Source organism: Drosophila miranda (genome assembly GCF_003369915.1).
Source record: "Drosophila miranda strain MSH22 chromosome Y unlocalized genomic scaffold, D.miranda_PacBio2.1 Contig_Y2_pilon, whole genome shotgun sequence".
NCBI lineage: Eukaryota > Metazoa > Arthropoda > Insecta > Diptera > Drosophilidae > Drosophila > Drosophila miranda.
This window is the reverse complement of record NW_022881614.1, coordinates 13,742,153-13,769,592: the sequence shown is the minus strand read 5'-3', so window position 1 is coordinate 13,769,592 and position 27,440 is coordinate 13,742,153. Positions and strand designations below refer to the sequence as shown.

Here is a 27,440-nt window from a genome sequence, read left to right as displayed (position 1 = left end):
CAGCTCAACAGTGTCCCAACATTCAATTTGTATGGGCCAGACTCATGCAACATTTTGGATACCCTGGGGAAATGGATGTTCTAGAATTGTTAATATGTTTGTCATCCCACGTTTTATCTTCATATCAATATTTATACTTTCATATAAAATTAACAAAATAGTGTGTACAAAGGCCTATACTACGGCTTACACGCAATATAGCGACTCTTTTTTTTGGTGAACTTTTTCGTTTTAACCTTTTTTTACAATAAATACAATAAAAGCAAGGATTAAAAACTATCCAATCTTGTAGAAAATTTATTCATCAACAGGATAAAACTATGTGGGCATTGCTGAGAGATTTAGTTAGACAGCATTATTCAAGGGATATCAAAATTGAGCAATTTCCTTTTTCGTTTGTTTTGATAGACCTATTTCGCTACTTGTTTTTTGTTTGACTTATTTCGCTAAAACCTCTTTTTACGCAAAATCCAATAAAAGCAAGTATTAAGAATAAGCCCGTTAAGTAAAAAATTGATTGATAAAGCGTACAGTCGCCACAGTTCGCTTTAGCAACAATGAGTTCTATTCCATACACACTGTTGCGGCACCATTTCCTTGAAAACTGTATTTTAGTCAAAATAAAATACATTAAGGTAATTAAAAGAAGCAATCTTGTAAAAAATGTATTTATCTATGGGATAAAGCTAAGTGGGCATCTATATAGCTTGAAATATAGGCAACACCCGATTCGCCGCAGTTTCGCTTTTGCAATAATGAGTCTCATTCCATACACATACATGTTGCTAATTCCATGCACACATAACCTGGGGGAAATTGGATGTTATAGATTTGTGAATATGTTTGTCTTCCAAGGCTCAGTAGGTATCAGGATCGAGATAAATATATACAAGATACTAATAATACACATGAATAAGTCAAAAACATATCAATTTGAGAAAAGGTCTTAATAAATTGCGGATGATCTACATATAAAATTAACGAAATAGGGTGCACAAAGGCCTATACACGTATCATGTCTTCAAATACTAGCAACATTGCGACTGTTTTTTTTGTTGAACTATTTTGTTTAAACCTTGTTTTAGTCAAAATACAATAAAAGCAAGGACTAAAAACTAACCAATTGTGTAGAAAATGTATTCATCAATGAGCTAAAATTATGTGGGCACGGCTAAATGTTCTATATAGCTGGTAATATTCGACGGAATATCAAAAACGAGGAATATATAAAATAGAACTTGAATTCGTCAGTATATTTACGGTATATTTTTAAAATGAGACGGTGTATTTTGGTATATTTCTAAGAGTCCGACCGTATATTTGATCGATAAGTTCACGGTAACACTGATAAGGTAAATAAATATTTCGTAAATAAATAAATTAATAGATCCGATTTATGTAAATCTGGAGAGATTCAAGTCCCTGCTACTGCTGAAGTGAACGCCGGATTGTCCTCTCCCCGTGCGCTGCAGGCTGTGCTGCTTGGCGTGGTGGAGATAGTGGGCGTAAAAGTGGGTCCAACTCCTGCTAATAGATACAAAAACAGATTTGTGACAACGAATCCAAAGGCCAAACTGACCAATCAGTCAAACAAAAAACCACGGAACATGTAAATAATGTTGAAAATGTTCGTAAAAATTTATACTTACCACCTCATTGTATACAGGGGCAAACACAGAACTGCGCAGCAAGATGCCATATTCATCGCATTTATGGAGAGACACCCAATGAGAGCCAAAAACTACCTCAAGGGTGATAAGCTGGCAGCTGAAGCCGCCTGGAAGCGGCTTTCAAAGGTGTTAAATAGCGTGGGTCCGCCTGTCAAAGAAGTTTGTGAGTGGAAAAGAGTAAGTGCCGAGCAATTGCGCTATGTTCCGTCATCTCACTTGGCTCTTGATAGGTATGGAAAGACTGGAAAAGCTGCATTCGTAAAAAGATTAACAATAACAGGCTGGAAGATTCAAATGCCTGCGGCAAAGGCTCGCTGTATCAGGATACACTCCCTGCTCTAGAGGATGCAGTGGCCGTGATCTGTGACTTGTATGATAAGCCCGACAGAGTAGTCGAATCTCGTCCAAAGGCACGTCCTGAAATTTCCAACCGTTTGCAACTGCAGGACGTCAAGACCGACCACGACGAGGTCACAGCCACAGATGACGGTAAGACAAAAATATCAAGCCGCAAAAAATGTATACTATTTTTTTTTATGTAAAGATGATGAGGAAGAAGATGACTGCTCCAGCCGGATCAATGACAGACATATGGGCGTGAAATTGGAGCGCACTAGCACTTCGCAAACTCCATCTGCCAAAAAGCGCAAGCTGGTTCAAAATGATGTAAATGAATTAGAAATTGAACACAAGAGCACGGTGCCGATGCTAATGGACATTGCAAAGGAGCTGCGGGACATGAATAGACAAACTCGCTTGAACGCCCAGCGCACAGAAGCCAATACGGACGCGCTTTTGGCTCTAGGCACACAGATCTCAGACCTAATGCAGCAACAGCTCAAGGAGCGCAAGCGTCTTAATGCTATAATGGAGAAATTTGTTCTCAAAATCGAAACAACCGACTAACTAGTTCCACTATTTTAATTATGGTTTGCTAAAGAAAATATTGAAAGTGTCCCTCAAGACCTAATGTTTGACCAGGAAAGAAAGATCTGTCCACTTTTTCAAACATTTAAGATTATTATAATTAATGTAAACTAGGCGCATAATGGGGAACCATGGGCATTTTTGAGAGATGTGAAACGTCGATTGGCCAAACGATAAAATAAACAATTTGTCTGCTTTGGCAAATATTTTGATACTCAACAGACACGCAGTTGGTTTTGGCGGGAACCTTTTGAATTGAATTTTCTTGTCAAAATTGTGGAGTGTACTGTTTTTTAATCCCAATATCGTTTCTGGGTCTTTCGTTCAACGGTTTCCGGGTCAGAGGCTCACGAATACAATTATTGATGAGCATATGAATGGGAAAATTATGCATTAATGACTATGAACTATACAATTCTTAAATAAGCTGCTTTTATAGTATTGCTAGTTAGGCTTGCAAAATGAAATAAAGTTCATATATATATAGTTGCACATATATAATTTAAGCGCATTAACATAAATATGAGCCTCTATATGTCACGATTTTACTATTTTTAAATATATTTAATTCTATAATTTATTTTAAACACCATGTCTAGCTCACACACCTTGCAAATTTGTATGCTTTTTGTAGAATTTTCCAGTATTTTTCAAGACGCGCTTTGGAGTCACCCTCTTGTCCAATGCAGCAATGTACAAATTTTAATTTTATAAGCAATAAAATAAAAGGTGTCCTTAGAATTAACCAATCTTGTTGAGAGTAGATTCATCAATCGGATACAATTATTTTTCAAAGGAAGGGGGTCCCAGCTAGCTGGTAATATTGAACCGAATATAGAAAACGAGGAGTATGATGGAGTTTGGTATATTATTGGTATTTTTTGAAACTGTGAAGTGTATTTCGGTATATTTCTGAGCAAGCCAGCTGGCGCGGATTTCATTTTTATACCCGATACTCAAAATGAGTATTGGGGTATATTAGATTTGTGGTAAAAGTGGATGTGTGTAACGTCCAGAAGGAATCGTTTCCGACCCCATAAAGTATATATATTCTTGATCAGCATCAATAGCCGAGTCGATTGAGCCATGTCTGTCTGTCCGTCCGTCCGTCTGTCCGTCTGTCCGTCCCCTTCAGCGCCTAGTGCTCAAAGACTATAAGAGCTAGAGCAACGATGTTTTGTATCCAGACTTCTGTGATATGTCACTGCTACAAAAATATTTCAAAACTTCGCCCCGCCCACTTCCGCCCCCACAAAGGACGAAAATCTGTGGCATCCACAATTTTAAAGATACGAGAAAACCAAAAACCAATTTCTATTTGGCGCTTAAGTTTGGTGGGATTTTTTTGGGATTTTTCCTCGCCACAATGTCCTTTTTCAGCTCAACAGTGTCCCAACATTCAATTTGTATGGGCCAGACTCATGCAACATTTTGGATACCCTGGGGAAATGGATGTTCTAGAATTGTTAATATGTTTGTCATCCCACGTTTTATCTTCATATCAATATTTATACTTTCATATAAAATTAACAAAATAGTGTGTACAAAGGCCTATACTACGGCTTACACGCAATATAGCGACTCTTTTTTTTGGTGAACTTTTTCGTTTTAACCTTTTTTTACAATAAATACAATAAAAGCAAGGATTAAAAACTATCCAATCTTGTAGAAAATTTATTCATCAACAGGATGAATGTGGGCAGGAGCAATGTGGGCATTGCTGAGAGATTTAGTTAGTCAGCATTATTCAAGGGATATCAAAATTGAGCAATTTCCTTTTTCGTTTGTTTTGATAGACCTATTTCGCTACTTGTTTTTTGTTTGACTTATTTCGCTAAAACCTCTTTTTACGCAAAATCCAATAAAAGCAAGTATTAAGAATAAGCCAGTTAAGTAAAAAATTGATTGATAAAGCGTATAAAATTATGTGGGCCTGGCTAAATGTTTTATATAGCTAGTAATATTCGTCGGAATATCAAAAACGAGGAATATGTAAAATAGAACTTGAATTCGTCAGTATATTTACGGTATATTTTTAAAATGAGGCGGTATATTTCGGTGCTGTTCTGAGGGTCATACTGTAGAAATACTGGTTTTCGCCGCGCTCCCATGGTATTTTTGTCAATTTCATCAATCTATTAATTTAATTTTCAATGCTATATAGAAATCCAATAAAAGCAAGTATTTCGAATAGGCCAATCATGTATAAAATTGATTCATCAATCGTACAAAATTGAGTGGGCATGGCTAAATGTTCTGTATAGATAGTATTATTCAACGGAACAAAGAACTGGTCGTTTTTTGAATCGATTTTGAGTTCGCCACAGTTCGCTTTAGCAACAATGAGTCCTATTCCATACACACTGTTGCGGCACCATTTCCTTGAAAACTGTATTTTAGTCAAAATAAAATACATTAAGGTAATTAAAAGAAGCAATCTTGTAAAAAATGTATTTATCTATGGGATAAAGCTAAGTGGGCATCTATATAGCTTGAAATATAGGCAACACCCGATTCGCCGCAGTTTCGCTTTTGCAATAATGAGTCTCATTCCATACACAAACATGTTGCTAATTCCATGCACACATAACCTGGGAAATTGGATGTTATAGATTTGTGAATATGTTTGTCTTCCAAGGCTCAGTAGGTATCAGGATCGAGATAAATATATACAAGATACTAATAATACACATGAATAAGTCAAAAACATATCAATTTGAGAAAAGGTCTTAATAAATTGCGGTTGATCTACATATAAAATTAACGAAATAGGGTGCACAAAGGCCTATACACGTATCATGTCTTCAAATACTAGCAACATTGCGACTGTTTTTTTTGTTGAACTATTTTGTTTAAACCTTGTTTTAGTCAAAATACAATAAAAGCAAGGACTAAAAACTAACCAATTGTGTAGAAAATGTATTCATCAATGAGCTAAAATTATGTGGGCACGGCTAAATGTTCTATATAGCTGGTAATATTCGACGGAATATCAAAAACGAGAAATATATAAAAGAGAACTTGAATTCGTCAGTATATTTACGGTATATTTTTAAAATGAGACGGTGTATTTTGGTATATTTCTAAGAGTCCGACCGTATATTTGATCGATAAGTTCACGGTAACACTGATAAGGTAAATAAATATTTCGTAAATAAATAAATTAATAGATCCGATTTATGTAAATCTGGAGAGATTCAAGTCCCTGCTACTGCTGAAGTGAACGCCGGATTGTCCTCTCTCCGTGCGCTGCAGGCTGTGCTGCTTGGCGTGGTGTAAATAGTGGGCGTAAAAGTGGGTCCAACTGCTGCTAATAGATAATAAACTAATAAACACAGATTTGTGACAACGAATCCAAAGGCCAAACTGACCAATCAGTCAAACAAAAAACCACGGAACATGTAAATAATGTTGAAAATGTTCGTAAAAATTTATACTTACCACCTCATTGTATACAGGGGCAAACACAGAACTGCGCAGCAAGATGCCATATTCATCGCATTTATGGAGAGACACCCAATGATAGCCAAAAACTACCTCAAGGGTGATAAGCTGGCAGCTGAAGCCGCCTGGAAGCGGCTTTCAAAGGAGTTAAATAGCGTGGGTCCGCCTGTCAAAGAAGTTTGTGAGTGGAAAAGAGTAAGTGCCGAGCAATTGCGCTATGTTCCGTCATCTCACTTGGCTCTTGATAGGTATGGAAAGACTGGAAAAGCTGCATTCGTAAAAAGATTAACAATAACAGGCTGGAAGATTCAAATGCCTGCGGCAAAGGCTCGCTGTATCAGGATACACTCCCTGCTCTAGAGGATGCAGTGGCCGTGATCTGTGACTTGTATGATAAGCCCGACAGAGTCGTCGAATCTCGTCCAAAGGCACGTCCTGAAATTTCCAACCGTTTGCAACTGCAGGACATCAAGACCGACCACGACGAGGTCACAGCCACAGATGACGGTAAGACAAAAATATCAAGCCGCAAAAAATGTATGTACTATTTTTTTTTATGTAAAGATGATGAGGAAGAAGATGACTGCTCCAGCCGGATCAATGACAGACATATGGGCGTGAAATTGGAGTGCACTAGCACTTCGCAAGCTCCATCTGCCAAAAAGCGCAAGCTGGTTCAAAAAGATGTAAATGAATTAGAAATTGAACACGAGAGCACGGTGCCGATGCTAATGGACATTGCAAAGGAGCTGCGGGACATGAATAGACAAACTCGCTTGAACGCCCAGCGCACAGAAGCCAATACGGACGCGCTTTTGGCTCTAGGCACACAGATCTCAGACCTAATGCAGCAACAGCTCAAGGAGCGCAAGCGTCTTAATGCTATAATGGAGAAATTTGTTCTCAAAATCGAAACAACCGACTAACTAGTTCCACTATTTTAATTATGATTTGCTAAAGAAAATATTGAAAGTGTCCCTCAAGACCTAATGTTTGACCAGGAAAGAAAGATCTGTCCACTTTTTCAAACATTTAAGATTATTATAATTAATGTAAACTAGGCGCATAATGGGGAACCATGGGCATTTTTGAGAGATGTGAAACGTCGATTGGACAAACGATAAAATAAACAATTTGTTTGCTTTGGCAAATATTTTGATACTCAACAGACACGCAGTTGGTTTTGGCGGGAACCTTTTGAATTGAATTTTCTTGTCAAAATTGTGTAGTGTACTGTTTTTTAATCCCAATATCGTTTCTGGGTCTTTCGTTCAACGGTTTCCGGGTCAGAGGCTCACGAATACAATTATTGATGAGCATATGAATGGGAAAATTATGCATTAATGACTATGAACTATACAATTCTTAAATAAGCTGCTTTTATAGTATTGCTAGTTAGGCTTGCAAAATGAAATAAAGTTCATATATATATAGTTGCACATATATAATTTAAGCGCATTAACATAAATATGAGCCTCTATATGTCACGATTTTACTATTTTTAAATATATTTAATTCTATAATTTATTTTAAACACCATGTCTAGCTCACACACCTTGCAAATTTGTATGCTTTTTGTAGAATTTTCCAGTATTTTTCAAGACGCGCTTTGGAGTCACCCTCTTGTCCAATGCAGCAATGTACAAATTTTAATTTTATAAGCAATAAAATAAAAGGTGTCCTTAGAATTAACCAATCTTGTTGAGAGTAGATTCATCAATCGGATACAATTATTTTTCCAAGGAAGGGGGTCCCAGCTAGCTTGTAATATTGAACCGAATATAGAAAACGAGGAGTATGATGGAGTTTGGTATATTATTGGTATTTTTTGAAACTGTGAAGTGTATTTCGGTATATTTCTGAGCAAGCCAGCTGGCGCGGATTTCATTTTTATACCCGATACTCAAAATGAGTATTGGGGTATATTAGATTTGTGGTAAAAGTGGATGTGAGTAACGTCCAGAAGGAATCGTTTCCGACCCCATAAAGTATATATATTCTTGATCAGCATCAATAGCCGAGTCGATTGAGCCCTGTCTGTCTGTCCGTCTGTCCGTCCGTCCGTCCGTCCGTCCGTCCGTCCGTCCGTCCGTCCGTCCGTCCGTCCGTCCCCTTCAGCGCCTAGTGCTCAAAGACTATAAGAGCTAGAGCAACGATGTTTTGGATCCAGACTTCTGTGATATGTCACTGCTACAAAAATATTTCAAAACTTCGCCCCGCCCACTTCCGCGCTCACAAAAGACGAAAATCTGTGGCATCTACATTTTTAAAGATACGATAAAACCAAAAACGCAGAATCGTAGAGGATGACTATATACTCTAGAGTGTAAGATCTCAACCAGATCGTATAATTATTATAGCCAGAATCAAGAAAACAATTTCATTCTTTCTCGCTCTGTCTCTCTCTAACACACAGGTTTCATAGTCGGTTTTGCCAATTGCAAAATATGAGTTCAAGGATCTCAGAACCTATAAGAGCCAGAGCAACCAAATTTGGTATCCACACTCCTGTGATATCGGACCTTGACCGTTTCGTGTCCAAATTTCGCCACACCCCCTTCCGCCCCCGCAAAGAACGGAAATCTGGGGCATCCACAAATCTCAGAGACTATTAAGGCTAGAGTAACCAAATTTGGTATCCGCACTTCTGTTAGATCTCACTACAAAACGTATATCTCAGAATTTCGCCCCACCCCCTTCCGCCTCCACAAAGAACGAAAATCTGTTGAACCCACAATATTGCACATTCGAGAAAACTAAAAACGCAGAATCATAGATAATGACCATATCTATCAGATTGCTGAATCTGGATCAGATCGGATCATTTTTGTAGCCAAAAGGAACAAATCAATTTGCAGTGGCTAAGCAGCCACCGACGTCACGCTCAGACTGTCGTTCAGTATTAGCGGCGTCTGCCGGAGAGAGCCATACTGACTTAGTATCGGGTATAACTGTAGAGTTGCGGTGTCCGCACCAACTCACAACGTTCCACCTCGTTATTATTAATTTATTAGTATTATTAGTTTGTAGCAAAGTGCAAAACAAAACGAGGGGAACGTTGTGAGTTGCTGCGGACACCGCAACTCTACGGTTATACCCGATACTAAGTCAGTATGGCTCTCCTCCGGCAGACGCCGCTAATATTAAACGACACGACAAAGAGTGCGTGCGAGAGAGACAGAAAATCAGTCTGAGCGTGACGTCGGTGGCTGCGTAGCCACTGCAAATTGATTTGTTCCTTTTGGCTACAAAAATGATCCGATCTGATCCAGATTCAGCAATCTGATAGATATGGTCATTATCTATGATTCTGCGTTTTTAGTTTTCTCGAATGTGCAATATTGTGGATGCAACAGATTTTCGTCCTTTGTGTGGGCGAAAAGGGGTGGGGCTTAATTTTGAGATACACGTTTAATAGTAAGATCTAACAGGAGTGCGGATACCAAACTTGGTTACTCTAGCCTTAATAGTCTCTGAGATTTTTGAATATCCCCAGATTTTCGTCCTTTGCGGGGCGGAAGGGGGTGTGGCGAAGCTTTGAAACAAACTCGTCTCGGTCCGATATATTAGGAGTGTGGATACCAAATTTGGTTGCTCTAGCTTTTGTAATCTCTGAGTTCTAGGCGCTAATGTTTTACTCTAAGCAAAGCCGCCTATGCTACGTGTGTGTTAGAGAGAGACAGGGTGAGAAAAAATGAAATTGTTTTCTTGATTCTGGCTATAATAATTATACGATCTGGTTCAGATTTTGCACTCTAGAAGATATAGTCATCTTCTACGATTCTGCGTTTTTAGTTTTCTCGTATCCTCAATATTGTGGATGCAACAGATTTTCGTCCTTTGTGGGGGCGGAAGGGGGTGGGGCGAAATTTAAGATATACGTTTTATAGTGAGATCTAACAGGAGTGCGGATACTAATTTTGGTTACTCTAGCTTTAATAGTCTCTGAGATTTGTGCATATCCCCAGATTTTCATCCTTTGCGGGGGCGGAAGGGGGTGTGGCGAAATTTTGAAACAAACTCGTCTCGGTCCGATATATTAGGAGTGTGGATACCAAATATGGTTGCTCTAGCTTTTATAGTCTCTGAGATCTAGGCGCTAATGTTTTACTCTAAGCAAAGCCGGCTATGCTACGTGTGTGTTAGAGAGAGACAGGGCGAGAAAAAATTAAATTGTTTTCTTGATTCTGGCTATAATAATTATACGATCTTGTTCAGATTTTGCACTCTAGAAGATATAGTCATCTTCTACGATTCTGCGTTTTTAGTTTTCTCGTATCGTCGAAATTGTAGATTCCACAGATTTTCGCCCTTTGTGGGGGCGGAAGGGGGTGGGGCGAAATTTTGAGATATACGTTTTATAGTGAGATCTAACAGGAGTGCGGATATTAAACTTGGTTACTCTAGCCTTAATAGTCTCTGAGATTTTTGAATATCCCCAGATTTTCGTCCTTTGCGGGGGCGGAAGGGGTGTGGCGAAGCTTTGAAACAAACTCGTCTCGGTCCGATATATTAGGAGTGTGGATACCAAATTTGGTTGCTCTAGCTTTTGTAGTCTCTGAGTTCTAGGCGCTAATGTTTTACTCTAAGCAAAGCCGCCTATGCTACGTGTGTGTTAGAGAGAGACAGGGTGAGAAAAAATGAAATTGTTTTCTTGATTCTGGCTATAATAATTATACGATCTGGTTCAGATTTTGCACTCTAGAAGATATAGTCATCTTCTACGATTCTGCGTTTTTAGTTTTCTCGTATCGTCGAAATTGTGGATGCCACAGATTTTCGTCCTTTGTGGGGGCGGAAGTGGGCGGGGCGAAGTTTTGAAATATTTTTGTAGCAGTGACATATCACAGAAGTCTGGATCCAAAACATCGTTGCTCTAGCTCTTATAGTCTTTGAGCACTAGGCGCTGAAGGGGACGGACAGACGGACAGACGGACGGACGGACAGACAGACATGGCTCAATCGTCTCGGCTATTGATGCTGATCGTGTCCAAATTTCGCCACACCCCTTCCGCCCCCGCAAAGGACGAAAATCTGGGGCATCCACAAATCTCAAGGACTATTAAGGCTAGAGTAACCAAATTTGGTAGCCGCACTTCTGTTAGATCTCACTACAAAACGTATATCTCAGAATTTCGCCCCACCCCCTTTCGCCTCCACAAAGAACGAAAATCTGTTGCATCCACAATATTGCACATTCGAGAAAACTAAAAACGCAGAATCATAGATAATGACCATATCTATCAGATTGCTGAATCTGGATCAGATCGGATCATTTTTGTAGCCAAAAGGAACAAATCAATTTGCAGTGGCTACGCAGCGCTCGACGTCACGCTCAGACTGATTTTCTGTCTCTCTCGCACGCACTCTTTGTCGTGTCGTTTAATATTAGCGGCGTCTGCCGGAGGAGAGCCATACTGACTAAGTATCGGGTATAAATGTAGAGTTGCGGTTCCACAGCAACTCACAACGTTCCCCCTCGTTAACATTGCAGTTTAAGAACTCGAACACATACATAACATACATACATTCATAGTGCCAGCAGTTCTGACGAGCACTGGGTGCCAAGGTTCCCTGTGCTTGAATGTCCGAAGGAAATTAATTTAGTTTTGCCCATTTGATGGGCTTCCCAATAAAAATACATTGAATTTAAATTCCGATACATATTTATTTAAGCTTTTATTGCTTTCAATATTAGAACTCAATATGCATTCGAAGCATTATTATTATTAATTTATTAGTATTATTAGTTTGTAGCAAAGTGCAAAACAAAACGAGGGGGAACGTTGTGAGTTGCTGCGGACACCGCAACTCTACGGTTATACCCGATACTAAGTCAGTATGGCTCTCCTCCGGCAGACGCCGCTAATATTAAACGACACGACAAAGAGTGCGTGCGAGAGAGACAGAAAATCAGTCTGAGCGTGACGTCGAGCGCTGCGTAGCCACTGCAAATTGATTTGTTCCTATTGGCTATAAAATTGATCCGATCTGATCCAGATTCAGCAATCTGATAGATATGGTCATTATCTATGATTCTGCGTTTTTAGTTTTCTCGAATGTGCAATATTGTGGATGCAACAGATTTTCGTTCTTTGTGAGTTGCTGTGGAACCGCAACTCTACATTTATACCCGATACTTAGTCAGTATGGCTCTCCTCCGGCAGACGCCGCTAATATTAAACGACACGACAAAGAGTGCGTGCGAGAGAGACAGAAAATCAGTCTGAGCGTGACGTCGAGCGCTGCGTAGCCACTGCAAATTGATTTGTTCCTATTGGCTATAAAATTGATCCGATCTGATCCAGATTCAGCAATCTGATAGATATGGTCATTATCTATGATTCTGCGTTTTTAGTTTTCTCGAATGTGCAAGATTGTGGATGCAACAGATTTTCGTTCTTTGTGTGGGCGGAAAGGGGTGGGGCGAAATTTTGAGATACACGTTTTATAGTAAAATCTAACAGGAGTGCGGATACCAAATTTGGTTACTCTAGCCTTAATAGTCTCTGAGATTTTTGAATATCCCCAGATTTTCGTCCTTTGCGGGGGCGGAAGGGGGTGTGGCGAAATTTTGAAACAAACTCGTCTCGGTCCGATATATTAGGAGTGTGGATACCAAATTTGGTTTCTCTAGCTTTTGTAGTCTCTGAGATCTAGGCGCTAATGTTTTACTCTAAGCAAAGCCGCCTATGCTACGTGTGTGTTAGAGAGAGACAGGGCGAGAAAAAATGAAATTGTTTTCTTGATTATGGCTATAATAATTATACGATCTGGTTCAGATTTTGCACTCTAGAAGATATAGTCATCTTCTACGATTCTGCGTTTTTAGTTTTCTCGTATCGTCGAAATTGTGGATGCCACAGATTTTCGTCTTTTGTGGAGGCGGAAGTGGGCGGGGCGAAGTTTTGAAATATTTTTGTAGCAGTGACATATCACAGAAGTCTGGATCCAAAACATCGTTGCTCTAGCTCTTATAGTCTTTGAGCACTAGGCGCCGAAGGGGACGGACGGACAGACAGACATGGCTCAATCGACTCGGCTATTGATGCTGATCAAGAATATATATACTTTATGGGGTCTGAAACGATTCCTTCTGGACGTTACACACATCCACTTTTACCACAAATCTAATATACCCCAATACTCATTTTGAGTATCGGGTATAAAAATAAAGTTCAAGCTCTCTGTTCATGTATTCATCATTTTTTTACTGGGTGTAAAGAGTGTAGTAGGATGTAGCCTTAGGATTCCTCTCATCGTCATCAGCACCTTTTGTCTTGCTCTTGTTTGCTTCGAATGAGTATTGGGGTATATTAGATTTGTGGTAAAAGTGGATGTGTGTAACGTCCAGAAGGAATCGTTTCCGACCCCATAAAGTATATATATTCTTGATCAGCATCAATAGCCGAGTCGATTGAGCCCTGTCTGTCTGTCCGTCCGTCCGTCCGTCCGTCCGTCCCCTTCAGCGCCTAGTGCTCAAAGACTATAAGAGCTAGAGCAACGATGTTTTGTATCCAGACTTCTGTGATATGTCACTGCTACAAAGATATTTCAAAACTTCGCCCCGCCCACTTCCGCCCCCACAAAGGACGAAAATCTGTGGCATCTACATTTTTAAAGATACGATAAAACCAAAAACGCAGAATCGTAGAGGATGACTATATACTCTAGAGTGTAAGATCTCAACCAGATCGTATAATTATTATAGCCAGAATCAAGAAAACAATTTCATTCTTTCTCGCTCTGTCTCTCTCTAACACACAGGTTTCAAAGTCGGTTTTGCCAATTGCAAAATATGAGTTCAAGGATCTCAGAACCTATAAGAGCCAGAGCAACCAAATTTTGGTATCCACACTCCTGTGATATCGGACCTTGACCGATCCGTGTCCAAATTTCGCCACACCCCCTTCCGCCCCCGCAAAGAACGAAAATCTGGGGCATCCACAAATCTCAGAGACTATTAAGGCTAGAGTAACCAAATTTGGTATCCGCACTTCTGTTAGATCACACTACAAAACGTATATCTCAGAATTTCGCCCCACCCCCTTCCGCCCCCACAAAGAACGAAAATCTGTTGCATCCACAATATTGCACATTCGAGAAAACTAAAAACGCAGAATCATAGATAATGACCATATCTATCAGCTTGCTGAATCTGGATCAGATCGGATTATTTTTGTAGCCAATAGGAACAAATCAATTTGCAGTGGCTACGCAGCGCTCGACGTCACGCTCAGACTGATTTTCTGTCTCTCTCGCACGCACTCTTTGTCGTGTCGTTTAATATTAGCGGCGTCTGCCGGAGGAGAGCCATACTGACTAAGTATCGGGTATAAATGTAGAGTTGCGGTTCCACAGCAACTCACAACGTTCCCCCTCGTTAACATTGCAGTCTAAGAACTCGAACACATACATAACATACATACATTCATAGTGCCAGCAGTTCTGACGAGCACTGGGTGCCAAGGTTCCCTGTGCTTGAATGTCCGAAGGAAATTAATTTAGTTTTGCCCATTTGATGGGCTTCCCAATAAAAGTACATTGAATTTAAATTCCGATACATATTTATTTAAGCTTTTATTGCTTTCAATATTAGAACTCAATATGCATTCGAAGCATTATTATTATTAATTTATTAGTATTATTAGTTTGTAGCAAAGTGCAAAACAAAACGAGGTGGAACGTTGTGAGTTGCTGCGGACACCGCAACTCTATAGCTATACCCGATACTAAGTCAGTATGGCTCTCCTCCGGCAGACGCCGCTAATATTGAACCACACGACAAAGAGTGCGTGCGAGAGAGACAGAAAATCAGTCTGAGCGTGACGTCGGGCGCTGCGTAGCCACTGCAAATTGATTTGTTCCTATTGGCTACAAAAATGATCCGATCTGATCCAGATTCAGCAATCTGATAGATATGGTCATTATCTATGATTCTGCGTTTTTAGTTTTCTCGAATGTGCAATATTGTGGGTTCAACAGATTTTCGTTCTTTGTGGGGGCGGAAGGGGGTGGGGCGAAATTCTGAGATATACGTTTTATAGTGAGATCTAACAGAAGTGCGGATACCAAATTTGGTTACTCTAGCCTTAATAGTCTCTGAGATTTGTGGATGCCCCAGATTTTCGTTCTTTGCGGGGGCGGAAGGGGGTGTTTCGAAATTTTGACACAAAACGGTCAAGGTCCGATATCTTAGGAGTGTGGACACCAAACTTGGTTGCTCTGGCTCTTATAGGTTCTGAGATCCTTGAACTCATATTTTGCAATTGGCAAAACCGACTTTGAAACCTGTGTGTTAGAGAGAGACAGAGCGAGAAAGAATGAAATTGTTTTCTTGATTCTGGCTATAATAATTATACGATCTGGTTGAGATCTTACACTTTAGAGTATATAGTCATCCTCTACGATTCTGCGTTTTTGGTTTTATCGTATCTTTAAAAATGTAGATGCCACAGATTTTCGTCCTTTGTGGGGGCGGAAGTGGGCGGGGCGAAGTTTTGAAATATCTTTGTAGCAGTGACATATCACAGAAGTCTGGATACAAAACATCGTTGCTCTAGCTCTTATAGTCTTTGAGCACTAGGCGCTGAAGGGGACGGACGGACGGACGGACGGACGGACAGACAGACAGGGCTCAATCGACTCGGCTATTGATGCTGATCAAGAATATATATACTTTATGGGGTCGGAAACGATTCCTTCTGGACGTTACACACATCCACTTTTACCACAAATCTAATATACCCCAATACTCATTCGAAGCAAACAAGAGCAAGACAAAAGGTGCTGATGACGATGAGAGGAATCCTAAGGCTACATCCTACTACACTCTTTACACCCAGTAAAAAAATGATACATACATGAACAGAGAGCTTGAACTTTATTTTTATACCCGATACTAAAAATGAGTCTGAGCGTGACGTCGGGCGCTGCGTAGCCACTGAAAATTGATTTCTTGCTTTTGGCTACAAAAATGATCCGATCTGATCCAGATTCAGCAATCTGATAGATATGGTCATTATCTATGATTCTGCGTTTTTAGTTTTCTCGAATGTGCAATATTGTGGATGCAACAGATTTTCGTTCTTTGTGAGTTGCTGTGGAACCGCAACTCTACATTTATACCCGATACTTAGTCAGTATGGCTCTCCTCCGGCAGACGCCGCTAATATTAAACGACACGACAAAGAGTGCGTGCGAGAGAGACAGAAAATCAGTCTGAGCGTGACGTCGAGCGCTGCGTAGCCACTGCAAATTGATTTGTTCCTATTGGCTATAAAAATGATCTGATCTGATCCAGATTCAGCAATCTGATAGATATGGTCATTATCTATGATTCTGCGTTTTTAGTTTTCTCGAATGTTCAATATTGTGGATGCAACAGATTTTCGTTCTTTGTGGGGGCGGAAGGGGGTGGGGCGAAATTCTGAGATATATGTTTTATAGTGAGATCTAACAGAAGTGCGGATACCAAATTTGGTTACTCTAGCCTTAATAGTCTCTGAGATTTGTGGATGCCCCAGATTTTCGTCCTTTGCGGGGGCGGAAGGGGGTGTGGCGAAATTTGGAACACGAAACGGTCAAGGTCCGATATCACAGGAGTGTGGATACCAAATTTGGTTGCTCTGGCTCTTATAGGTTCTGAGATCCTTGAACTCATATTTTGCAATTGACAAAACCGACCATGAAACCTGTGTGTTAGAGAGAGACAGAGCGAGAAAGAATGAAATTGTTTTTTTGATTCTGGCTATAATCATTATACGATCTGGTTCAGATTTTGTACTGTAGAAGATATGGTCATCCTCACCGATTCTGCGTTTTTTGTTTTATCGTATCTTTAAAAATGTGGATGCCACAGATTTTCGTCCTTTGTGGGGGCGGAAGTGGGCGGGGCGAAGTTTTGAAATATTTTTGTAGCAGTGACATGTCACAGAAGTCTGGATCCAAAACATCGTTGCTCTAGCTCTTATAGTCTTTAAGCACTAGGCGCTGAAGGGGACGGACGGACGGACGGACGGACGGACGGACGGACGGACGGACGGACGGACGGACAGACGGACAGACAGACAGGGCTCAATCGACTCGGCTATTGATGCTGATCAAGAATATATATACTTTATGGGGTCGGAAACGATTCCTTCTGGACGTTACACACATCCACTTTTACTGATTCTGCGTTTTTAGTTTTCTCGGATGTGCAATATTGTGGATGCAACAGATTTTCGTCCTTTGTGGGGGCGGAAAAGGGTGGGGCGAAATTCTGAGATATACGTTTTAAAGTGAGATCTAACAGAAGTGCGGATACCAAATTTGGTTACTCTAGCCTTAATAGTCTCTGAGATTTTTGAATATCCCCAGATTTTCGTCCTTTGCGGGGGCGGAAGGGGGTGTGGCGAAATTTTGAAACAAACTCGTCTCGGTCCGATATATTAGGAGTGTGGATACCAAATTTGGTTGCACTAGCTTTTGTAGTCTCTGAGATCTAGGCGCTAATGTTTTACTCTAAGCAAAGCCGCCTATGCTACGTGTGTGTTAGAGAGAGACAGGGCGAGAAAAAATGAAATTGTTTTCTTGATGCTGGCTATAATAATAATACGATCCAATTCAGATTCCGCAGTCTTAAAGATATAGTCATCTTCTACGATTCTGAGTTTTTTAGCAAACAAGAGCAAGACAAAAGGTGCTGATGACGATGAGAGGAATCCTAAGGCTACATCCTACTACACTCTTTACACCCAGTAAAAAAATGATGAATACATGAACAGAGAGGTTGAACTTTATTTTTATACCCGATACTCAAAATGAGTATTGGGGTATATTAGATTTGTAGTAAAAGTGGATGTGTGTAACGTCTAGAAGGAATCGTTTCCGACCCCATAAAGTATATATATTCTTGATCAGCATCAATAGCCTAGTGCTCAAAGACTATAAGAGCTAGAGCAACGATGTTTTGTATCCAGACTTCTGTGATATGTCACTGCTACAAAAATATTTCAAAACTTCGCCCCGCCCACTTCCGCCCCCACAAAGGACGAAAATCTGTGGCATCCCCAATTTTAAAGATACGAGAAAACCAAAAACCAATTTCTATTTGGCGCTTAAGTTTGGTGGGATTTTTTTTGGATTTCCTCTGATGGGATTTTTCCTCGCCACAATGTCCTTTTTCAGCTCAACAGTGTCCCAACATTCAATTTGTATGGGCCAGACTCATGCAACATTTTGGATACCCTGGGGAAATGGATGTTCTAGAATTGTTAATATGTTTGGCATCCCAGGCAAAAACAATTTATTTTCAATATATTTTATTATTATTCAATATTATTTAATATTATTTTCAATATTTCAACGATATTTTAAAGCTTATTGTCTTCTTGGTCCCTACAAGAATAGGTATCAGGATCGAGATATATATACAAAACACTCATCATATACATGAATATGTCTATAAAAATGTAAATTTGAGAAAAGGTCTTTATTAGTTACGTTTTATCTTCATATCAATATTTATACTTTCATATAAAATTAACAAAATAGTGTGTACAAAGGCCTATACTACGGCTTACACGCAATATAGCGACTCTTTTTTTTTTTGTGAACTTTTTCGTTTTAACCTTTTTTTACAATAAATACAATAAAAGCAAGGATTAAAAACTATCCAATCTTGTAGAAAATTTATTCATCAACAGGATAAAACTATGTGGGCATTGCTGAGAGATTTAGTTAGTCAGCATTATTCAAGGGAATATCAAAATTGAGCAATTTCCTTTTCATTTCGCTAATTATTTTTTGTTTGACGTATTTCGCTAAAACCTTTTTTTACGCAAAATCCAATAAAAGCAAGTATTAAGAATAAGCCAGTTAAGTAAAAAATTGATTGATAAAGCGTATAAAATATGTGGGCATGGCTCAATGGTATATATAGATAGTAATATTCGTCGGAATATCAAAAACGAGGAATATGTAAAATAGAACTTGAATTCGTCAGTATATTTACGGTATATTTTTAAAATGAGGCGGTATATTTCGGTGCTGTTCTGAGGGTTATACTGTAGAAATACTGGTTTTCGCCGCGCTCCCATGGTATTTTTGTCAATTTCATCAATCTATTAATTTAATTTTCAATGCTATATAGAAATCCAATAAAAGCAAGTATTTCGAATAGGACAATCATGTATAGAATTGATTCATCAATCGTACAAAATTGAGTGGGCATGGCTAAATGTTCTATATAGATAGTATTATTCAACGGAACAAAGAACTGGTCGTTTTTTGAATCAAATTTGCGTTCGCCACAGTTCGCTTTAGCAACAATGAGTCCTATTCCATACACACTGTTGCGGCAACATTTCCTTGAAAACCGTATTTTAGTCAAAATAAAATACATTAAGGTAATTAAAAGAAGCAATCTTGTAAAAAATGTATTTATCTATGGGATAAAGCTAAGTGGGCATCTATATAGCTTGAAATATAGGCAATACCCGATTCGCCGCAGTTTCGCTTTTGCAATAATGAGTCTCATTCCATACACAAACATGTTGCTAATTCCATGCACTCATAACCTGGGGGAAATTGGATGTTATAGATTTGTGAATATGTTTGTCTTCCAAGGCTCAGTAGGTATCAGGATCGAGATAAATATATACAAGATACTAATAATACACATGAATAAGTCAAAAACATATCAATTTGAGAAAAGGTCTTAATAAATTGCGGTTGATCTACATATAAAATTAACGAAATAGGGTGCACAAAGGCCTATACACGTATCATGTCTTCAAATACTAGCAACATTGCGACTGTTTTTTTTGTTGAACTATTTTGTTTAAACCTTGTTTTAGTCAAAATACAATAAAAGCAAGGACTAAAAACTAACCAATTGTGTAGAAAATGTATTCATCAATGAGCTAAAATTATGTGGGCACGGCTAAATGTTCTATATAGCTGGTAATATTCGACGGAATATCAAAAACGAGAAATATATAAAAGAGAACTTGAATTCGTCAGTATATTTACGGTATATTTTTAAAATGAGACGGTGTATTTTGGTATATTTCTAAGAGTCCGACCGTATATTTGATCGATAAGTTCACGGTAACACTGATAAGGTAAATAAATATTTCGTAAATAAATAAATTAATAGATCCGATTTATGTAAATCTGGAGAGATTCAAGTCCCTGCTACTGCTGAAGTGAACGCCGGATTGTCCTCTCTCCGTGCGCTGCAGGCTGTGCTGCTTGGCGTGGTGTAGATAGTGGGCGTAAAAGTGAGTCCAACTGCTGCTAATAGATAATAAACTAATAAACACAGATTTGTGACAACGAATCCAAAGGACAAACAGTCCAAACAGTCAAACAAAAAACCACGGAACATGTAAATAATGTTGAAAATGTTCGTAAAAATTTATACTTACCACCTCATTGTATACAGGGGCAAACACAGAACTGCGCAGCAAGATGCCATATTCATCGCATTTATGGAGAGACACCCAATGATAGCCAAAAACTACCTCAAGGGTGATAAGCTGGCAGCTGAAGCCGCCTGGAAGCGGCTTTCAAAGGAGTTAAATAGCGTGGGTCCGCCTGTCAAAGAAGTTTGTGAGTGGAAAAGAGTATGTTCCGTCATCTCACTTGGCTCTTGATAGGTATGGAAAGACTGAAAAAGCTGCATTCGTAAAAAGATTAACAATAACAGGCTGGAAGATTCAAATGCCTGCGGCAAAGGCTCGCTGTATCAGGATACACTCCCTGCTCTAGAGGATGCAGTGGCCGTGATCTGTGACTTGTATGATAAGCCCGACAGAGTAGTCGAATCTCGTCCAAAGGCACGTCCTGAAATTTCCAACCGTTTGCAACTGCAGGCCATCAAGACCGACCACGACGAGGTCACAGCCACAGATGACGGTAAGACAAAAATATCAAGCCGCAAAAAATGTATGTACTATTTTTTTTTATGTAAAGATGATGAGGAAGAAGACTGCTCCAGCCGGATCAATGACAGATATATGGGCGTGAAATTGGAGCGCACTAGCACTTCGCAAACTCCATCTGCCAAAAAGCGCAAGCTGGTTCAAAATGATGTAAATGAATTAGAAATTGAACACGAGAGCACGGTGCCGATGCTAATGGACATTGCAAAGGAGCTGCGGGACATGAATAGACAAACTCGCTTGAACGCCCAGCGCACAGAAGCCAATACGGACGCGCTTTTGGCTCTAGGCACACAGATCTCAGACCTAATGCAGCAACAGCTCAAGGAGCGCAAGCGTCTTAATGCTATAATGGAGAAATTTGTTCTCAAAATCGAAACAACCGACTAACTAGTTCCACTATTTTAATTATGGTTTGCTAAAGAAAATATTGAAAGTGTCCCTCAAGACCTAATGTTTGACCAGGAAAGAAAGATCTGTCCACTTTTTCAAACATTTAAGATTATTATAATTAATGTAAACTAGGCGCATAATGGGGAACCATGGGCATTTTTGAGAGATGTGAAACGTCGATTGGCCAAACGATAAAATAAACAATTTGTCTGCTTTGGCAAATATTTTGATACTCAACAGACACGCAGTTGGTTTTGGCGGGAACCTTTTGAACTGAATTTTCTTGTCAAAATTGTGTAGTGTACTGTTTTTTAATCCCAATATCGTTTCTGGGTCTTTGGTTCAACGGTTTCCGGGTCAGAGGCTCACGAATACAATTATTGATGAGCATATGAATGGGAAAATTATGCATTAATGACTATGAACTATACAATTCTTAAATAAGCTGCTTTTATAGTATTGCTAGTTAGGCTTGCAAAATGAAATAAAGTTCATATATATATAGTTGCACATATATAATTTAAGCGCATTAACATAAATATGAGCCTCTATATGTCACGATTTTACTATTTTTAAATATATTTAATTCTATAATTTATTTTAAACACCATGTCTAGCTCACACACCTTGCAAATTTGTATGCTTTTTGTAGTATTTTCCAGTATTTTTCAAGACGCGCTTTGGAGTCAACCTCTTGTCCAATGCAGCAATGTACAAATTTTAATTTTATAAGCAATAAAATAAAAGGTGTCCTTAGAATTAACCAATCTTGTTGAGAGTAGATTCATCAATCGGATACAATTATTTTTCCAAGGAAGGGGGTCCCAGCTAGCTAGTAATATTGAACCGAATATAGAAAACGAGGAGTATGATGGAGTTTGGTATATTATTGGTATTTTTTGAAACTGTGAAGTGTATTTCGGTATATTTCTGAGCAAGCCAGCTGGCGCGGATTTCATTTTTATACCCGATACTCAAAATGAGTATTGGGGTATATTAGATTTGTGGTAAAAGTGGATGTGTGTAACGTCCAGAAGGAATCGTTTCCGACCCCATAAAGTATATATATTCTTGATCAGCATCAATAGCCGAGTCGATTGAGCTCTGTCTGTCCGTCCGTCCGTCTGTCCGTCCCCTTCAGCGCCTAGTGCTCAAAGACTATAAGAGCTAGAGCAACGATGTTTTGTATCCAGACTTCTGTGATATGTCACTGCTACAAAAATATTTCAAAACTTCGCCCCGCCCACTTCCGCCCCCACAAAGGACGAAAATCTGTGGCATCCACAATTTTAAAGATACGAGAAAACCAAAAACCAATTTCTATTTGGCGCTTAAGTTTGGTGGGATTTTTTTGGGATTTCCTCTGATGGGATTTTTCCTCGCCACAATGTCCTTTTTCAGCTCAACAGTGTCCCAACATTCAATTTGTATGGGCCAGACTCATGCAACATTTTGGATACCCTGGGGAAATGGATGTTCTAGAATTGTGAATATGTTTGTCATCCCAGGCAAAAACAATTTATTTTCAATATATTTTAATATTATTCAATATTATTTAATATTATTTTCAATATTTCAACGATATTTTAAAGCTTATTGTCTTCTTGGTCCCTACAAGAATAGGTATCAGGATCGAGATATATATATACAAAACACTCATCATATACATGAATATGTCTAAAAAAATGTAAATTTGAGAAAAGGTCTTTATTAGTTACGTTTTATCTTCATATCAATATTTATACTTTCATATAAAATTAACAAAATAGTGTGTACAAAGGCCTATACTACGGCTTACACGCAATATAGCGACTCTTTTTTTTGGTGAACTTTTTCGTTTTAACCTTTTTTTACAATAAATACAATAAAAGCAAGGATTAAAAACTATCCAATCTTGTAGAAAATTTATTCATCAACAGGATGAATGTGGGCAGGAGCAATGTGGGCATTGCTGAGAGATTTAGTTAGTCAGCATTATTCAAGGGATATCAAAATTGAGCAATTTCCTCTTTCGTTTGTCTTGATAGACCTATTTCGCTACTTGTTTTTTGTTTGACTTATTTCGCTAAAACCTCTTTTTAAGCAAAATCCAATAAAAGCAAGTATTAAGAATAAGCCAGTTAAGTAAAAAATTGATTGATAAAGCGTATAAAACTATGTGGGCATGGCTCAATGTTCTATATAGCTAGTAATATTCGTCGGAATATCAAAAACGAGGAATATGTAAAATAGAACTTGAATTCGTCAGTATATTTACGGTATATTTTTAAAATGAGGCGGTATATTTCGGTGCTGTTCTGAGGGTCATACTGTAGAAATACTGGTTTTCGCCGCGCTCGCATGGTATTTTTGTCAATTTCATCAATCTATTAATTTAATTTTCAATGCTATATAGAAATCCAATAAAAGCAAGTATTTCGAATAGGCCAATCATGTATAAAATTGATTCATCAATCGTACAAAATTGAGTGGGCATGGCTAAATGTTCTGTATAGATAGTATAATTCAACGGAACAAAGAACTGGTCGTTTTTTGAATCGATTTTGAGTTCGCCACAGTTCGCTTTAGCAACAATGAGTCCTATTCCATACACACTGTTGCGGCACCATTTCCTTGAAAACTGTATTTTAGTCAAAATAAAATACATTAAGGTAATTAAAAGAAGCAATCTTGTAAAAAATGTATTTATCTATGGGATAAAGCTAAGTGGGCATCTATATAGCTTGAAATATAGGCAACACCCGATTCGCCGCAGTTTCGCTTTTGCAATAATGAGTCTCATTCCATACACAAACATGTTGCTAATTCCATGCACACATAACCTGGGGGAAATTGGATGTTATAGATTTGTGAATATGTTTGTCTTCCAAGGCTCAGTAGGTATCAGGATCGAGATAAATATATACAAGATACTAATAATACACATGAATAAGTCAAAAACATATCAATTTGAGAAAAGGTCTTAATAAATTGCGGTTGATCTACATATAAAATTAACGAAATAGGGTGCACAAAGGCCTATACACGTATCATGTCTTCAAATACTAGCAACATTGCGACTGTTTTTTTTGTTGAACTATTTTGTTTAAACCTTGTTTTAGTCAAAATACAATAAAAGCAAGGACTAAAAACTAACCAATTGTGTAGAAAATGTATTCATCAATGAGCTAAAATTATGTGGGCACGGCTAAATGTTCTATATAGCTGGTAATATTCGACGGAATATCAAAAACGAGGAATATATAAAATAGAACTTGAATTCGTCAGTATATTTACGGTATATTTTTAAAATGAGACGGTGTATTTTGGTATATTTCTAAGAGTCCGACCGTATATTTGATCGATAAGTTCACGGTAACACTGATAAGGTAAATAAATATTTCGTAAATAAATAAATTAATAGATCCGATTTATGTAAATCTGGAGAGATTCAAGTCCCTGCTACTGCTGAAGTGAACGCCGGATTGTCCTCTCCCCGTGCGCTGCAGGCTGTGCTGCTTGGCGTGGTGGAGATAGTGGGCGTAAAAGTGGGTCCAACTCCTGCTAATAGATACAAAAACACAGATTTGTGACAACGAATCCAAAGGCCAAACTGACCAATCAGTCAAACAAAAACCCACGGAACATGTAAATAATGTTGAAAATGTTCGTAAAAATTTATACTTACCACCTCATTGTATACAGGGGCAAACACAGAACTGCGCAGCAAGATGCCATATTCATCGCATTTATGGAGAGACACCCAATGATAGCCAAAAACTACCTCAAGGGTGATAAGCTGGCAGCTGAAGCCGCCTGGAAGCGGCTTTCAAAGGAGTTAAATAGCGTGGGTCCGCCTGTCAAAGAAGTTTGTGAGTGGAAAAGAGTAAGTGCCGAGCAATTGCGCTATGTTCCGTCATCTCACTTGGCTCTTGATAGGTATGGAAAGACTGGAAAAGCTGCATTCGTAAAAAGATTAACAATAACAGGCTGGAAGATTCAAATGCCTGCGGCAAAGGCTCGCTGTATCAGGATACACTCCCTGCTCTAGAGGATGCAGTGGCCGTGATCTGTGACTTGTGTGATAAGCCCGACAGAGTAGTCGAATCTCGTCCAAAGGCACGTCCTGAAATTTCCAACCGTTTGCAACTGCAGGACATCAAGACCGACCACGACGAGGTCACAGCCACAGATGACGGTAAGACAAAAATATCAAGCCGCAAAAAATGTATACTATTTTTTTTTATGTAAAGATGATGAGGAAGAAGATGACTGCTCCAGCTGGATCAATGACAGACATATGGGCGTGAAATTGGAGCGCACTAGCACTTCGCAAACTCCATCTGCCAAAAAGCGCAAGCTGGTTCAAAATGATGTAAATGAATTAGAAATTGAACACGAGAGCACGGTGCCGATGCTAATGGACATTGCAAAGGAGATGCGGGACATGAATAGACAAACTCGCTTGAACGCCCAGCGCACAGAAGCCAATACGGACGCGCTTTTGGCTCTAGGCACACAGATCTCAGACCTAATGCAGCAACAGCTCAAGGAGCGCAAGCGTCTTAATGCTATAATGGAGAAATTTGTTCTCAAAATCGAAACAGCCGACTAACTAGTTCCACTATTTTAATTATGGTTTGCTAAAGAAAATATTGAAAGTGTCCCTCAAGACCTAATGTTTGACCAGGAAAGAAAGATCTGTCCACTTTTTCAAACATTTAAGATTATTATAATTAATGTAAACTAGGCGCATAATGGGGAACCATGGGCATTTTTGAGAGATGTGACACGTCGATTGGACAAACGATAAAATAAACAATTTGTTTGCTTTGGCAAATATTTTGAAACTCAACAGACACGCAGTTGGTTTTGGCGGGAACCTTTTGAATTGAATTTTCTTGTCAAAATTGTGTAGTGTACTGTTTTTTAATCCCAATATCGTTTCTGGGTCTTTCGTTCAACGGTTTCCGGGTCAGAGGCTCACGAATACAATTATTGATGAGCATATGAATGGGAAAATTATGCATTAATGACTATGAACTATACAATTCTTAAATAAGCTGCTTTTATAGTATTGCTAGTTAGGCTTGCAAAATGAAATAAAGTTCATATATATATAGTTGCACATATATAATTTAAGCGCATTAACATAAATATGAGCCTCTATATGTCACGATTTTACTATTTTTAAATATATTTAATTCTATAATTTATTTTAAACACCATGTCTAGCTCACACACCTTGCAAATTTGTATGCTTTTTGTAGAATTTTCCAGTATTTTTCAAGACGCGCTTTGGAGTCACCCTCTTGTCCAATGCAGCAATGTACAAATTTTAATTTTATAAGCAATAAAATAAAAGGTGTCCTTAGAATTAACCAATCTTGTTGAGAGTAGATTCATCAATCGGATACAATTATTTTTCCAAGGAAGGGGGTCCCAGCTAGCTAGTAATATTGAACCGAATATAGAAAACGAGGAGTATGATGGAGTTTGGTATATTATTGGTATTTTTTGAAACTGTGAAGTGTATTTCGGTATATTTCTGAGCAAGCCAGCTGGCGCGGATTTCATTTTTATACCCGATACTCAAAATGAGTATTGGGGTATATTAGATTTGTGGTTAAAGTGGATGTGTGTAACGTCCAGAAGGAATCGTTTCCGACCCCATAAAGTATATATATTCTTGATCAGCATCAATAGCCGAGTCGATTGAGCCATGTCTGTCTGTCCGTCCGTCCGTCTGTCCGTCTGTCCGTCCCCTTCAGCGCCTAGTGCTCAAAGACTATAAGAGCTAGAGCAACGATGTTTTGTTTCCAGACTTCTGTGATATGTCACTGCTACAAAAATATTTCAAAACTTCGCCCCGCCCACTTCCGCCCCCACAAAGGACGAAAATCTGTGGCATCCACAATTTTAAAGATACGAGAAAACCAAAAACCAATTTCTATTTGGCGCTTAAGTTTGGTGGGATTTTTTTGGGATTTCCTCTGATGGGATTTTTCCTCGTCACAATGTCCTTTTTCAGCTCAACAGTGTCCCAACATTCAATTTGTATGGGCCAGACTCATGCAACATTTTGGATACCCTGGGG

At 38.8% G+C, this 27,440-nt stretch overlaps 2 protein-coding genes and 1 long non-coding RNA gene across 8 annotated transcripts; all 3 read left to right on the top strand.

Moving 5' to 3' along the window:
* Positions 1-1,282: 1,282 nt before the first annotated feature.
* On the top strand, positions 1,283-3,081 carry LOC117192609. Of its 2 annotated transcripts, XM_033397328.1 has the most exons (5): positions 1,283-1,352; positions 1,411-1,609; positions 1,667-1,847; positions 1,901-2,159; positions 2,215-3,081. In XM_033397328.1, coding segments are annotated over exons 2-5 (804 nt in total). In that variant the 5' UTR covers positions 1,283-1,352; positions 1,411-1,607; the 3' UTR covers positions 2,577-3,081. The 2 variants fall into 2 exon arrangements, with proteins under 2 accessions (XP_033253219.1, XP_033253218.1); XM_033397327.1 differs by having other exon boundaries at positions 1,315-1,609.
* A 2,794-nt stretch (positions 3,082-5,875) lies between these two features.
* LOC117192607 lies at positions 5,876-26,015 on the top strand. Of its 5 annotated transcripts, XM_033397324.1 has the most exons (5): positions 24,675-24,732; positions 24,791-24,991; positions 25,049-25,229; positions 25,283-25,541; positions 25,597-26,015. In XM_033397324.1, coding segments are annotated over exons 2-5 (804 nt in total). In that variant the 5' UTR covers positions 24,675-24,732; positions 24,791-24,989; the 3' UTR covers positions 25,959-26,015. The 5 variants fall into 5 exon arrangements, with proteins under 5 accessions (XP_033253216.1, XP_033253213.1, XP_033253217.1 ...); XM_033397325.1 differs by lacking the exons at positions 24,675-24,732; positions 24,791-24,991 and adding an exon at positions 5,876-5,998; XM_033397322.1 differs by lacking the exons at positions 24,675-24,732; positions 24,791-24,991; positions 25,049-25,229; positions 25,283-25,541; positions 25,597-26,015 and adding exons at positions 5,877-5,998; positions 6,056-6,236; positions 6,290-6,548; positions 6,606-7,472.
* LOC117192611 lies at positions 20,363-20,658 on the top strand. The gene is made up of 2 exons (XR_004474390.1): positions 20,363-20,415; positions 20,473-20,658. It is a non-coding gene; the product is annotated as an uncharacterized LOC117192611 (long non-coding RNA).
* Positions 26,016-27,440: the final 1,425 nt, after the last annotated feature.